Raw genomic sequence first — 16,505 nt, 5'->3', positions numbered from 1 at the left:
TAGTATGGAATCAAGGTTTCAACATCTGCTCCACAAATACTTGCTGGGGGTCTTTGAGAAACTAAGGGCAGTGGATGGCTGGAGTTAGTTTAATCACAGCTCATTTTCCATCACTAGAGCTTTGCTTCTTTTATTTATTTTTATTTTTTTTATTTTAATTCCATTTATATCCCGCCCTTCTCCCTTTCTTGATTAAAGATTCTGGGAACTTTGAAAAGAAGCAACACAATTAAGAAAATATTCAGGGGAAAAAATCTGACAGAAATATCACAATCCTGAAATACAGTTTAATTTATCATAAACTCTTTGTTTACAATACAATCATAGGGTGAGACAAGAACTTTTGACAGTCACAGTGTAGTTCTGTATCTGTTCTGCTTAAAAGGGCTAAGAAGAATAGTGTTTTTTTTATTTGTAAACTTTACAACGGATTTTAAAACAGAATTGCCATTCTCACACCAAACATTTATAAAGCTCCTCTTTGTAGCACACAGAAGTACAGGCATCCAGGAACAGGTATATATTTTCCCCCCAGACAAGTTGTTTTAGCTTTTGTGCCTTCACATATATTTGATTCCCAATACTGTAGGCAATAATAGGCCCATCTCACAAATGAGTTCAGGCTACTAACATTCAGTTTTCTTCCTCAAATGCAAGCCCAATTAATCAAACATTCTGTGTTTCTTCAATCACTTGTTCTTCTTCTAGTCTAGTATCCAAAGGTATGACCACATACTTAATCAGTTCAGAATATAGGAGTGTCTTCCTACAGTGCAGAATCTTTGGCCTAGATTGTATAATCAAGGAGCTCAAAGGTAGGTCTATATGAGCCTAACAGATCTTCCAGACCCAGTCATAAACCACGTTTCCTTATTAGCAAAACCCATTCTCGGGTATACAGAAAATAATTTGCAAGTCAATTTCTAAGACTAAAAGTAAATGGAAGGCAGCTTTTTCTCCCTCCTCCTGCAAGGTAGCATTTTAAAAGTTTTTCTACATTACTGAATCCTGCATCCCAAATAGGCTATATGAGAAACTAATGAACAAAAACATTTATCATTAGATGTAGCCATTTTATCTATTATATTCTATTACAGACCAAATCATATACTTGTTTTGCTTTCTATTCACCAGCAATGTCTGTAACCTTAGCCTTGGAAGAAGCATATCTGGAAATTTTATAACAAGATGTGCATTCCCAGCTCAGTTATCACTGATTACATCTGGCTATGGATATTTCAGATTATGGAAGTACGTATGTCCATCCTGATCCTTCCATATGCAGAATTTTTTCCCCCCGCATATAAGAAGTTGGTAACAATTAGAATGCGTTCACCAATAATCGACCTCAACTTGATGGCAGATAATCCAAAAAGCTACGCGTGCGAAAAGTGGTTCCTTTTCTTAAAACAATACTGCCACTAAATCTCGTGTCAATATTAAGCACCACACTCCATTTTTAAGCATAGATTATTATTTTTTCAAGTAACTAGCAAGAGAGTTGTAAGGAAAGATGTGAGAGCAAGTGAAACATAGGATTTTAAGAACCTGGAATAAGTTTCGTATTTTCATAGGTCTTGATTTGGCATCAGAAAAGAATTATATTGTATGGATACGCATCAAGAACACTGCTCTCCATCCTTGAAACAAGTCTAATGAGAATATCTCAAGAAGGTTCCCAATACCACAAGCTTCACAAAAGTAACCATAACCATCAGTAAATGTTCAGAAGGCACTTAAAATATAGATTTATGTTTTATAATTCTGTTTCTCAAGACATAGGAGTCGGCTGGCATCGAAGCACACTGCCTCAGATGCAGGTTTGATTATCCTGCTTTAAAAAAAAACAGAACAATTCTGCTGTGGCCCAAACTGAAAAAGGTGTATTCTGACTGGAAAAATTCCATCCAGATAAATCTTTTTATAGGCTTGCTTTTTAAAATGTGTATCTGCTTTGATATAAAAAGCTTTAAGCTGTTCTTCTACAGTTTTGCTGAAACCAACAAAATTCAGGCAGCCATGGAAAAATCCATGCCAATATTATCTCACTCTTGCTTCAAGTGATTATGACAGAAGCCATGATGGATAATGCCTCTGTTCAGTAATGTTCATAGTACTATTATTACAATCCACAGAAGGAAATTCTTTAGCCTGGGATGAAAAAACTAAACTGCTTTAGCCGGCAACACTGCAAACTTGTGCATGTACTGCCAGCTGCTGAATTCAGCCCACTGTATGACCCTAGAGACAATGGCATTGCTATTTGAACACTTACATTGGTGTTCTACAAAATGTTCCACCAACGCAAGCATGGTTTCCTCTTAGCTGCCATGCACCAAAATCCTCATGTTGTTCATGATGATCTGAGTGCTCTTCAACATAGTCTAGAGGTCGAGAGAACTCATATTCTATAGAAAGAGGGTTGAATTTTAAAAGGAATTGATCCTTCTTAGAGCTTTAATTTACCCAGTGAATCCTTGACAAAGTGCACTAACAGTAAAATTGAAGTTCAGTCTTTTTCCCTCAGAGATGAAACCGAAGTTCAATCTTTTTCCCCCTCAGAGACGAAGAGATTTGCTTAGTCTTTCTATCTTGAAGAAAAGACTATTCACCTACCACCTTATTGAGTTCTTTTTTTCAAGACAAGAGAGATGATTCTCTGGAGTAAGGTTGGGAAGATGGGAAAAAAAACACGAAACAAAACCCACTACATATCAAGTCCCATGTCCATAATCAAAGAAGAACAGCCTTCCTGAGATGCAGTTAGGGTATCAAACTGGTTGCTGGAGTTGATGTCTCTTATTACTAAATGTAGACTTTGGATGATTCAGAACATGTTCCTTAATAGTCATTGAAGATCCACGTGCCCAGGATTTTCAGTCCATTTCCTTTTCTTCTTGAGGAACATGATCTGATCATGCCACTGCTGCAGATTCACTTTGTTCTGAATTCACTTCATAAGTTAGAGTTCATCCTGGTTTTCAGAAAAGGGAGGAAAAGAACAGAAAACACGACTGAGCTAGCAAAACACTAAGAAATTATTGGAGTCTCAGAAACCCAGATTCATCTGTCCTGCCTACTCCAGAAATATCAGCTGTGTTACACCTTAAAACAGAGGAAAACACTCTTTTTTTAAATTAACTTTGTTACAATGTGTTAAGTATTTCCTAGTTGTTCAGTATCGGTCCCCTTCCTTTTTGGATTAAATCTTATGACTCATTCTTTTTCCTGAACATACTGTTGTTAATTTTCTCAATTGAAATAATCTCCCTGGGATTGCAGAGAACTCCTCTATCATTTTTGTTTACTACCACCTGTTTGGGCTGCAGTCCCATTCAAAATCAGCGTTCTGAATTCCGCCAATGTGTAAATATTTGAAATGATTCAGTCTCAACAATGAAATGTTGAAACTGAAAAATGAAAGGAAAGGAAATGTTAAGAGCTTTTTGGCAGTTTCTCAAACCTGGCACACATAGGGCAACCCAAATTCCAGTCACCAAGGCCAACAGATCTGGGGGGCATGAAGGAAGTGTATGAATTAGTAGTTGATTATCCAATAAGATGGGACACCCACATTTCAGTGATCTGATCAAATATTCAGAAAAGTAATTGAACCTTCAGAAGCAAGTTTTTCAAGCACATTAATATTGATGGACAGACTGATGAAAATTGGGGTTTCTAGTAAATGAGTATACAGCTATTCTTTACAAAGTTTTCCCACAAATGCAACTACTACCATATCTGGTCTGTAAATATTCAGGAAAATCTCTTTGTTAGCATCTAATGATCACATTGATTCTTTTGCAGGCCAAATGTGGCAGCTCAAACACTTTCAAAGATACTGATGATACAAGATAATAATATTAAAGTATGTTTCTGAAAAAAATATCTACCTTTTTTCTGGAAGACTGTTTTTTCTTTTTTTTAAGGCTTTCCACTTTCTCCATCAGTAGTTCGGCAATAACTTTTGCTTCATGGCTGTCAATCTGCTCTCCCAAAATATTTTTCTTTGCAAACAGAGTAAGAAAGAATAATCAGCTCTGCTCAAAATACATGCAACATAAAAGGAGCAAACTGATTTACAGGTGATTTTATAATAATGCTTGGTGTTGCTTAAGTAGGTAATGAATATGTAGGCTTGATACTGTTGTGTTTGGCAGAACAAAGTGATACATACTAAGGAATACTTAATATTAAGAGGTGAGGAGTAAGAACCCCCCCCCAACTTTTTTTTGGCTTACAGTACTTAAAAGGTGGGCTTATAAATCAGTGAGTGGGGCTCTGCATATGACCAGGTACATTTTATTGGATGCATTTCTAAGATAACACAGGAAAATTCTTTTGGAACAGATATTAATCTATACATATGTATTTTGTAAAAAAAACACTTGTAAATGCCCACCCTGTATCTATAACTTATCAAACCACGGTTTATTAAGAACCAAGCAACTAGTGCCACATGTCTACACTGGTGGGTGGCTTTCCTGCAGGTTTTCATAAAAGAGTGACCATGGCAAGGTGGCACAGGTGGTTAACCCTCAAATATTCTAATCTACTCCTTGCTGATGCAGATGGCTTACCTTTGTTCCTTGATAAGGATAAAATTTAACTGTGGGATAGGCTCTGATGCCAGCAGATTGACACGTATGAGCATAGGCTTGGCAGTCAACTTTGCCAGCTTTCACTTTTCCTTTAACAGTCTTTTAAAACAGGAAACAAGAAAAGGAGCTGCATGTTAAAAGTCCATTGGCTTAACAATTAGTTTTACTACTAAGCAATTAGGTGAAAGCAGTTAACTTGTCATTCATTCATTCATTCAAGTTTTTATAACACCCGCCCCCCCATAACTCTGCGTAGTTAATGCTTCTGTCATCCCAAATAACTAATTTCCTAACTAATCAATTCTCAAAAGCTTCAAAAATCAATGGATTTTGGTTCAGCCATTTTCAACTTTTGTAGGCTGTTTCAAAGAAAGGAGAGAACCGCCACATCCCACCCCAAAATGTAGTACATTCCTCCCTGGAGGATTTGCCATAAGAGGATTTGTTTGTTTGGAATGATAAAAGTAGTTCTAGCATTACTATAGGTAAAGGTAAAGGTTCCCCCGCACATGTGTGCTAGTCATTTCTGACTCTAGGGGCCAGTGCTCATCTCCGTTTCAAAGCCGAAGAGCTAGCGCTTGTCCGAGGACATCTCCGTGGTCATGTGGCCGGCATGACTAGACGCCAAAGGCGCACGGAACGCTGTTACCTTCCCACCGTAGTGGTCCCTATTTTTCTACTTGCATTTTTACGTGCTTTCGAACTGCTAGGTTGGCAGAAGCTGGGACAAGTAACAGGCGCTCACTCTGTTACACGGCACTCGGGATTCGACCCGCCAAACTGCCGACCTTCTGATCGACAAGCTCAGCATCCTAACCCACTGAGCCACCACATCCCTTCTAAGCCACCGCATCCCTTCTAGCATTACTAATAGGGACATAAATCAACTGAGCAGATCCTGGGAAAGCAGCCTTTGAACTATCTATTATACAGTGAATTCCTGCGAGAAAGCCACACTCATGTGCTTGGGCAACTGAAACTGATTTTCAAAGTTCAGGTTCAGACACTTTGTGCTATCCCTGCTCATGGTCCTCCCCTCCTCTTTTTATCCCACCTTTTTATATATACCACATATACCTATGGCTATACCTATTCACAGATAAGCTGACCCTGGCTTATCTGCACATAAATACAGCAACTCAAAGCGACAAAAATAACTCATACTCCTGCCTCCTATACTCTTCCCAACAATCCTGTGAGGTTAGTGGGGTTGAGAGAGTGACTGGTCCAAAGCCTCTAAACCAGCTTTCAAGGAAGGCCTGGAAGTGACAGTCTTCTGGTTTCTAGGCCAGCACCTTAACCACCAAACCAAATCAGCCAATAAAGTTCGCCATTATTTTTTCCGGATGATAATAGAGAATTTATTTGCCAGAAAAGAGCTATGCTTAGATTAAGTATATTGTCAACATTTCTATTTCTGACGTGAGACTCCTTTTATTGTTCTGCTTCAACAGTCATTCCCAAGTTTTGAGTTTTGAGAGACTCTATTTGAAGTCCTTGGTGCTCACTAATTAATTAGGACCCAGATTGTTGGGGGCAATTAAGCTGACTTTGTAATAATGCCACTGGGGTGTGTGTGAAAGCCCTAATAAGCAGGCATATACATAGAATGAAGGCTACTGCTAAGCTTGTAAGCTGCCCTGAGTCTTCGGAGAAGGGCGGGATATAAATGGAATTAAAATAAATGAAATAAAAATAAAAGTTAGACTGACTTTACCCTAGGTGTTCATTGTGATATTAGGAGCACCCACTGTGATGTTAGGAGCATCGGTGATGGTGCTCACCGATGATGTTGCTCACTCCTATATTACATAGTTAAGGGAACGACCACAAGCAAATAACCAAGCTCAGACAGCACCAAGGACTCCACAGTTCCCACCCTGAGCTACATATATTTGCTTCTGCTGGAGACTGTATTTGAGTGAGAAAAATAATTTACAGGTTAAAATGCTAGATATCCTGGTTGGGAGCTAATTTGGGGGATACATCAAGTAAATTCAATTGAACAAATATTTTCTGATGCTGGAAAACCGTAAGAATTTACCTTTGCTAGTATCTCAAACTCTGGAGCAAAATTTTGACAAGGGCCACACCAAGGGGCATAGAAGTCAATGACCCAATGCTCTTTCCCATTCAGAACTTTATCACTGAAGCTCTGAGGTGTCAGATCCAGAGACACTGGAGGCAGATAACTAAACAAAGAGAAGAACCATAGGATTCCAGTGAAGTCAACAATGAAGTTAATGCCTTCATGTGAAGGAGAATCTCCGACTGCAACAAACAACTCAATATTCTTAAAAGCAGAGGATCATGAGAGTTGATTTTGACTGCCCATTCCTCATCATCCAAGATGAAGAGCACCTACTGAAATACTGATCAGCCCGAGTTTCAGAAAAAAGTAACATTTTACTTTATTTGAGTGAAGAATTTCCTTTGGCTAATTTCACTTAGGATCTTAATAATAAAATCTTGAACATCTCTAACACTTTAAATGGTGAATCAACTCCAAAAATGTATTCACCAAAGGGAATTTCTGGTTTTAGAAGATGCATTATACCAGGGGTGTCAAACTGCCGGCCTACGGGCTGGATGCGTCATGGTGAAACCGCGCCCACCCCACTGCCGACAATGGGAAAAAAAGTTGCAATACATCACGACACGTCACATGACATCGCGAGTTTGACACCCCTGCATTACACACTTGCCTACAATATGGCATGAAAAGCATTGTGATAACTGTTGCTATAATCTTCCACATTTCTAAGAATTCTTAATCAAGCAAATTGATTTTTAAAGCAAACAAAAAAAGTTTGATCAAATTGTGAACCAAGGTAGAGGTAAGCAACTCACCCAAGCGCCCATCTTCGCAATGAATAGGCATCTCGATGCCAGCCATTGTAGCTACTGTTGATAGGTATTAAAAAAAAACCAACAAGTTACCCTTCTACTAAAAGGTTCAGTTTTGAGAAGAGCTACATAAAAATATCCTTACCCCGAATCTGACTAATACATTTTTCGTTAAATAAACACTCTATAGCCTCAAGATTTTCGTCAAGTTTTCTTCCACAGAAGAAATTGTGACAAGAAAGGACAATTTAACATCACAGATTCCGAAATGATGGGCATCCTTTTATAAAAATGTACGAGTACTAAGAATATACTACAAGTGCAACTGTGCTAAGTCAGATTCGGTAGTTCTCTGTCCATCCAGTGGTCAAACAGCCTTAAGAAGCCTGCAAGCCACCAGTCATTTAGAAGGATAGTGTGCCCTCATCTGGCATTTCATACAGCAGTCATCCCTAATAGATTCTATTAGGATCTATTTCACCCCAATTTATTTAAACAGCTTTTAAAGTCCTTACACTAGATTCTGTCACCACATCTCAAGGGCAGGAATTCCATAAATGAGTAGTTAAATACAACTGAATAATAAAAATAGTGCAGAAAAGAGATTCATTCCAAAGAATAACAAAGTACTACACTAGGATACCTATGTCGCTGTGCTCATTTAGTTTAGTTAGTCATATTGTACACTTGCTTTTTGATAAATATTTCAAAAGAGAGTGATCAAAGTGTTACAGATCCTATTGTACAAATGTTGAACAACAGCTCGGAAACAAACAAACAAAAAAAGATATTTTGGATTATGTAAGGTGCAAATGTAGCACCTATGTTCAACTCTTTAAAGCAGTTGTACACTACCCCTGGATTGTGTGGTTTTCTGCAGCTGCTATGCTATGGGAAAAAGATGCAATGATGTAAGGAGTTGCAAGCAGCTGCTATGTTTGCCTTTCCAGCCATGCCAAATTACTAATATGCCTTCAGTTATGAAGTACTACACAATTGTAATGAATAGGGTTTAATCCAAATCACCGAATTTTATATTAGACCATCATTATTTTCCCCATCTAGACAAATAAAAGACTTGCTCAGATCTTCAAAATGCACCACACATACAAGCATTTTTAACTAAAGCATTTTTGCACGAATTTAGACTGGAATAGGAGCAACTGCATTACTCACTAGTACTGATAAGATGAAGCTGATTTTTGTGGGAACAGCCTTATTTCAGGATAGCCTTGAATATTTTCTTGATGACACAGGGAAAAATATTTTTGGCAGTCCACACTACCAACTACAATCAGTCCATTCAGCATCTAAAACAAAGGATTGGATTATTCTAGTCGAGTTGTAAAAAATTGCTCCAATAAACCACCCAAATATAACTGCAACAAAAAATTAAATATCTTTTTAAAGAAAATCTACCCAATTACCTTATTCTATAGCTTGTCATCTGTAGAGTTTGCTAACAGTTTCTCCACAGGCAAATAACCATGACTTGAGTTAGCAAGAAAGTATACTTTTATACAGTTTGAGGCTGTTCTTTGGCAGTGTCAGAATAAGTGGGAAAATACCACTTTTAACACCAGAACAACTAAGGACAATTTAAGATTATCTCACTCATAGGCAGATTAAGAGATGAAAAAAAAAATAGCCGTCATGCTTATTAGTGCCCCAATTAGATACAAGTTAGAAAAGACCCCCAGACTTTCTTTATTTTTGCATGGATTTTTGGTTAAGACACCACACTGGTTATAAAAGGAAAGAATGCACACTCCTCTGCTTTTTTCCAAAATAAAAAGCCTTTGAACTACATGAGCCTATACCTAGGTGGTGAATTGGAGTTGTTATATGTGTATAATGGTTATGGCAGTAAACCAAGCTTTTAAGATCTCATTATAAAAAAAAGACTTCCGGTCCTGCGCGGTAGCGACGGGTCGCGTGTTTGTGTACCACCATACCCCCGCAGCTAATTTTCGTCCTGCCTGGAGACCCTAATGGGTCCAAGCCGCCCCAGACAGGCGGCGAAGAAAGAAGGGTGTCCCGGTGACTCTGGAATGACAACGGTCGCTCCGTTCGTCTTGGGGAAAGCCTTCTAACCCGACAGGAGAAAGGCTGTATTTCACCGATCAGCCCAAGCTACTTGCAACCAGAGTCCAAAAGAACTAACCAGCACAACAGTAAACAGCGTGCTTGAAACTGGGTGAGGAATCTGATTTTCCCTTTTCCAATCCACACTTAATTTCCTGGAAAAGATCCCCAAGAAGCAAAATACCTCCGAAAGTGAAGGAGGGGGGACTTCTGCCCCACCTGTATGCTAACAGAAGTGGTGAATTAAAATTTCCATGGAGGATCAAAATATATGGTAGTGAAATAAATTTATAAACTTGAAAGCTAAAATTTAACTTTGGACAAATTTAAAATTGTTGAATGGTTAAGACTCTCATTTTAAAGACCAACTAAAGAGTGGCAGATGAAGATTACGAGAGTTATTATTTCCATAGAGAACTTGCCAAAACCTGGGAAAAGCTAATCTGTTTGTGACCTTCAAAGCTTTAATAACAAAGAACAGCTGTGACAAAAAAAGACAACAATCTGGGCTGCAGACAAAGAGAGAATTATAAACTTTAGAAAAAGAAACCTTTCTTGAACTCTTTGGATTACAAATATTTATTTAACCGAGATTTTAAAGCTATTTGCAGAAAAGAAGGAAAATCATGGATCAGAGACATGTAGATAGAACACACCAAAAAAACATAAATACCTCTCAGGAGGAGATATATAATATACTGCAATTATGAGTATATGATATACTACAACAATGAGTTCAAATCACAAAGAAATCCAAAATAAATTTGAAAATAGAAATCAATCTATTTCTAAGTTAACTCTACAACAACAACAAAAAAAAACTTCCAGGAAACAACAGAGAAGGAGCAGACAAAACAAATAAGTGGACATAAAATTGAAAATAGAGACTCAAAGATAGAACTTAACAAAGCAAGAACACACGATTTAATCCTAGTGGGGAAAAATTCACAAGAAATGGAAGAAACAACTCAACCCTTAAGATTACAAAATAAATCTGAGGACAAAACAACAGACTAGATAAAATGGAATGTAGAGATGTTGAAAACATCAGAGAGAAAGGAAGTGATAAGAGAAGCAGAAGAAAAAAAGATTTTCAAGAAACATGGAAAGGCAAAAGCCTCATATAAAGACACTTCATTCAATTTACTTCTTATACCTACAGCAACAGTCATGAATATATGGAAAAACTTTTTGATTCAGCAAAACACTGATCAAGAAAGATACTGGTCAAAGGAAAAAGATCAAAGTGAAAATTAAGAAAATAGATATGGGATCTATCGGAGAGAATATTTAATAAAGAAACATTTGTTTGAATATGGTTAAAGAAATAGAAAAGATTTTGAATACATATGTCATTCTAAGAGGGATGAATTCCTTAAATAATACTGTATGCTTCCCCCCCCTTTTTTATTTTATTTCTTGATATAAGTAATATAATACTGTTGAAATGTCTTAGATAAAGGAAATGTTTTAGATAATTAAATGTGTTTGAATGTAGGGAAATTATAATGTATAAAAAAGAAAAAAATGTTTTGAATAAGAGTTAAAGGATTAGATGACTAGACACAGTAAATGGAATATTTAAATATTAAATATACTTTTAATTATGGTTAAAAAGAATAAGAAATTTTGGGAATGAATATATATTAGCTTAGGAGGAATATATATTTTAAGTACTATTTTACTTTTTATGTTTCTTTACTCTTGGTCTCTTTTCCTTTAGTTTACTGTTTTTACCTATTCTTTAAGAAATGTAAAAGTGTTGAGATGGTTTATATGGGAAAAATGGATTTAAATCTTTAAATGTAATTAACTGTTGAGAAGATCTTAACCAGCAAGAATATTTTGAACTTTACGGGAGAAACAAATTTAAATAAGGACTGTAACAGGATATAAGATGAGGCAACCAGAATGATTAGATAGAAAAGAAATATTATATTGATGTGATCATTATTTCTAGGAATATTGGGGGGAAAATCATATATGTAACTGTTATTTTTCAAAATAGAACTGTATTAATTCAAGGTTTGGGGAAAAGGGGAAATCAACTAAACGTACTATGTGGATTAGGGATTATAGAAAGTAATTGTTAATGATTTTTCTTTATAAATGTAAACCCAGCAATCACACTGTTTACCAACTATTAAGTGATTTATGTTTTTTAAAAAATCAATAAAATATATGGGGGAAAAAGATCTCATTATAAAAATGACTAAAGATAAAATGGTAGTAATCAGATGAACCATAGCTGATGTTCATCTAGCTAAGTTTCTCCAGTGAGTGTCTAATCCCAAATTCCTTGTAAGAAAGCTAAAGGAAAAAGCAATTTGGAGATGTTTCTTTGAAGCATCTTCCTTTCCCCAAAGACAACATTTTGCAATTGTAGTCAAGGAGCCAAGAAGTTGTCATTTCCCTTGTGTTTGCATAAGTTAATGCTCTTTTTGTTGGTTTCTTTTCTCTGACATTCTATGCCATGAATAGCAATGCATTATTCAAAATAACTGAGGAATTTAAACACACCAGAGCCGTCAATCCGATATGAAATCTCAAATCTCAAAAGAAAAGCATAAGCCTATTTAATGTCTATTTTCACTGCATTTAAAAATCTGTTGCACTATTCCAATGAATTCAAACTATGGAAATAGTTGCTTTGGAATTATCAGCATCAGCTACAAAAATGCAATTCGTAGGAGCAAGCAGGTAACTTGGACCGTGCTTATGGTTCAAGCACACTATTACACGCCCTTTTCCGCCTACTTTTTATGACAGAAAGGGAGGAAAATATTGAATGGAGTAAGTCAGTTGTTGTCATGGCAAGCTTAAACTCAGTTGAGGAAACTAACAATGACCGTCCAGTTCCAGTGTTGCTGGACTAACTGCTGCCTGAGGAGTCTCAGAAGAAGTATGGCTGTATGGCAAAACCAGCAGGCATAGTTGCCGCTGGTCTCTGAAGATCAGGACCCTGGGCTACCGTCATTTCCTCCTCCAGTCCCAGGGCTCGCCATGTGGACAGCAGAGTAGAGAAAGGAACATCACCCTTCCAAATGTGCAACACTGAGGAGCAGCATGCTTAGGCCTCTCTGTGGGCAACATTTTTTTTTTATTTACTCTGACTGTGTGGGCCTTGACTCCCAACTTGAATGGAAAGGCTTGTGGGCACTCCATCACTCGAGGCTTTTAAGAAGAGACTGGATAAGCTACTTGTCTGATATGGTGATAGGGTCTTCTGCTCGAGTGAGGGGTTGCACTAGATCCCTGCTGTTTTTGAGCTTGGACCTGGACCAGCTGAACCTTCTACAACCCTTGGGCTTCATTTGACCACTCTCGTACCTGCTCTTTTGGACTAGAACTTCCTTTAGGGCAAGCTTTTGGGGACTTTCTTTAGGGCAAGCTTTTGGGGACTGCACATACGCCCTCTGCTGTGGGCTTATGTGCAGCTGCACTCACATTTCCCTTTCACAGGTGTATCACTAAAGTTTGCAACCACCTCTCTAGGGATTTGTGTGTGCTTGCCCTGGGACAGGACAAGAGGTCTTTTACCACAGGTCTTTTACCACTATATTAAAATTAAACATAAATGTTATGGAACGCTGGGAGTTTCCACGGATGGTATTTTGGAAAAAAACCCCCCGCTGTATACACCCTAAGACAACTAAAAATGAGCAATATTTGCTTTTACCCTCGCCATCCTCTTCCATTCTGGCATTAAAGCTTGGCAAGGACCACACCACGGAGCATAAAAATCAACCGCCCAGATTTCATTATTCTTCCTCTTCTTCACTAGCTCAGTGAAGGTATCTGGTGTTAGAGACATCACTGATGGATTCATAAGATCCTGAAACACAGAATGGAAAAGTTTTAATGAAATCCCTTTTCAAATGTATCAACCCTCTCCAACCATACCAAACGGTGCTAGGCAACACTGCCTCTGCGGACGGGTAGGGCTTCTCATGACTATATCAAGGTTTAAAATTGGAAAAATTGGTGTTATACAGTTTACATTTCCTTCCTTGTAACTGTTTATTACCTTATGATTATTTATATTTTGATTGTTTTAAACTGTTATTTACTCAATGCGATACTGTAATACGCGGCATGGCAACATCTGCAACATTTTTTTAAACATAAAAGTTTCGTTAAATAAATTTATGATCAAAATAAATTGCTATTTTTTGATGCATATCTTATAGGCCAAAGAGTCTAACCCTAACCCTTGAATTGTTTCTGGCTTGAATACAATACTTCAGGTTTTGTATGATGCTAACTGGACCATAGTAAAGGTAAAGGTTCCCCCGCACATGCGTGCTAGTCGTTTCCGACTCTAGGGGCCGGTGCTCATCTCCGTTTCAAAGCCGAAGAGCCAGCGCTTGTCCGAGGACATCTCTGTGGTCATGTGGCCGGCATGACTAGACGCCAAAGGCGCACGGAACGCTGTTACCTTCCCACCGGAGTGGTCCCTATTTTTCTACTTGCATTTTTACGTGCTTTCGAACTGCTAGGTTGGCAGAAGCTGGGACGAGTAACAGGTGCTCACTCTGTTACGTGGCACTCGGGATTCAACCCACTAAACTGCCGACCTTCCGATCAACAAGCTCAGCGTCCTAACCCACTGAGCCACTGCGTCCCTTTTAACTGGACCATAGATGTTCTAATTATATTTGTTTTCTGGCAAAGCTGCTGAGACTCCTGTGGGATTGCAGTGTGGTAGAAAATGTTAGTAAATAAATAATTACCTCAATAAACTCCAAGATCTGTTCAGCTGAGTGATGTCCTTCATACTCATGCGTGTGAGACTGATTGAATACCACAGTGGTTGGATAAGCTCTAATGTTGTGCTATAAAAGATCATGAAGTAAAAGATCTTGAAAAATGGCAAAAGCCACGCCATTCAGGACTCTGACAGGCCCTTTCTTCTGAAAACTAAATAAAGTACCCATATCCTATATCACTGAAATCATTTATTTAAAAAAAACAGAAGAGAACAAAACACCACATAAATATTACGTCAGGTTTTTTAAAAAGTTCTACATGCATATTTTTAAGTCCCAACAAACATGAATAGGACTACAGGTTCAAAGTTACACATTGTAATTCCAAAAAACAAACAAACCCAACAACCATGATTTTAATTTCTGAGGAGTGCTTTTGAGCTTTTTTTTTAAAGCAGAAATTAACTTAAATAAGTATTTTTCCTGATTATTTTAACAGTAAATAATCAAGAAATTTTTCCATAGAAATCTGTTATCTGGATATTCAGCTCATTTATAAAGTTCTAATTCTTTAAAATCAGAAAAATTATTCTGCCTTTCTATGCACCTTATTCTTTATTTTCAAGGTTCATAAAGTTTAAAAGCTGTTAAGATCCTGAAAGAATTAGTGCGTCTCTGTGTGTGCACCCATGCAAGTGTATGTATAAAAGACTCTTTCATATAGAGGCTTTAACTAAAAAAAAGATGTAATTTCCCCTTTCCCCCACAATATGATTATGTTAATATGTGTAAGTGTATGCCAGTGTAAGTGTACGCCAGTAATCTTATTTACAACTTACCAAATTGCAAATCCCTTCATGAACCGTACAATCCAATGTCCCAAACTTTAGTTGGCCATACAAATGCTTTGATGCTTTCCTCAGTTCTGGCAATAAAGCCCGACAAGGAGGACACCACTAATACCAAAGAGAGAATGAAAAAAAAAATATCAACATCTCCCCAGTTACTAGAGCATCACATTTTGGGGTTCTTTTTGACCAATTGTTGTTGGTAATTGCCTATTCATACATGTGTTCCTTAAGAGTTTAACTGGGAGGAATACACTGGGCTCAGTTCTTTAAGGATGAATTTACCAAGTACTTCTATTACTCAACTCAACATGTGATCCTGCACTAACTACACAAAAGCAGGGCTGTTTTTGTCACAGAATGCTGAGAACGGAGTTCTGGCACCTTTTTTGGATGGAACCTTGTAGGGTAGGCAAGGCGGGTTGTATGACATGTGTGAGTTCCGGCACCTTTTTCTTTTACAAAAAAAAAGCACCGCACAAAAGTATGATGAAATGATTGTTTGCGTGCATGCCTTTAGGTCAGTCATGACTAGCTGGATATATTCTTGCAGTTTTTATGAGAAGATTGCCTTCTCCCAAGGGCTGAGAGAGAATACCTTGCCCAAGGTCACTCTAGAACTCACAGTGTCCTAGATTCTACTAAGGTGGCAGTGCCTGGATCGGCTGCGGCTGCATTGGCTCTCAAAAGCGAAAAGTTTTTGAACGGATATAAGGGATATAGGCCACATGATCAGGAAGGTTTTAATGTGTTTGAGCAACGTGGTGGGACTAAGCTAACACTTGACTGACAATCTTTGCTGGTATGGTGAGTTTTTAGTTGTTTTGGAACTGTTAGTGAGACCGTTTGCGCTGTTTGAAATTGTTCTGCGGGCAGCAAGATCTGACTGCTGGCCCAGTGAGGGATTCTATTGCAAATCAGGGCTGTTTCCGAAGGTGGCAGAGGAGGAGAGGTCCCAGGCCTTATGGAGCGAAGGAACTGGATGAGGCTGTCGGCAGGCCCAGAGGAAGAGAGAGAGGCTTTTGGAGGAGTTGGGGGTGGCAGCAGCATGCTCCAGGGGCAAAAAGGAGCAAGGCCCCTTTAAGGAAAAGAAGAGACAGGATCAGAAAAAGAAAAGGAGGCGAGGTTGTCATGCAGGAATACAAGTTAATTTGAGGGCTAATCCACATGGAGCTCCATTTCCATCTGTCCTGTTTGCCATCGTTCACTCCCTAGAGACTAAAATGGACGTTCTGAAACTTGAACTGGCCACAAACAAGGAGTGTGTATCAGAGGTGGTGACCCTTTGAGAGCTATATTCAATGAAATTTCATTTTGATGTACCGTATTTTCCGGCGTATAAGATGACCCCCTACTTTTCGTGTTAAATTATAGGGTTTGGGCTAATAACTCAATATTTCACTTCCTGGCACACA

General features: G+C 38.0%; 1 protein-coding gene across 1 annotated transcript in view; it reads right to left on the bottom strand.

The window, feature by feature from the left end:
• Positions 1-273: 273 nt before the first annotated feature.
• DNAJC10 (DnaJ heat shock protein family (Hsp40) member C10) overlaps positions 274-16,505 on the bottom strand; it is a 37,970-nt gene continuing 21,738 nt past the window's right edge. The window contains exons 16-24 of the mRNA XM_081313886.1: positions 15,082-15,198; positions 14,267-14,368; positions 13,213-13,368; positions 8,625-8,758; positions 7,452-7,505; positions 6,646-6,793; positions 4,581-4,700; positions 3,894-4,007; positions 274-2,974 (exon numbers count right to left, since the gene is read on the bottom strand). Coding sequence (XP_081170012.1) covers positions 2,963-2,974; positions 3,894-4,007; positions 4,581-4,700; positions 6,646-6,793; positions 7,452-7,505; positions 8,625-8,758; positions 13,213-13,368; positions 14,267-14,368; positions 15,082-15,198 — 957 coding nt within the window. The 3' untranslated portion in view covers positions 274-2,962. The remainder of the gene's footprint in view (positions 2,975-3,893; positions 4,008-4,580; positions 4,701-6,645; positions 6,794-7,451; positions 7,506-8,624; positions 8,759-13,212; positions 13,369-14,266; positions 14,369-15,081; positions 15,199-16,505) is intronic.

Source organism: Vipera berus (genome assembly GCF_964194415.1).
Source record: "Vipera berus genome assembly, chromosome: 1".
Classification (NCBI taxonomy): Eukaryota; Metazoa; Chordata; class Lepidosauria; order Squamata; family Viperidae; genus Vipera; species Vipera berus.
This window is presented reverse-complemented; position numbering and strand designations above follow the sequence as displayed.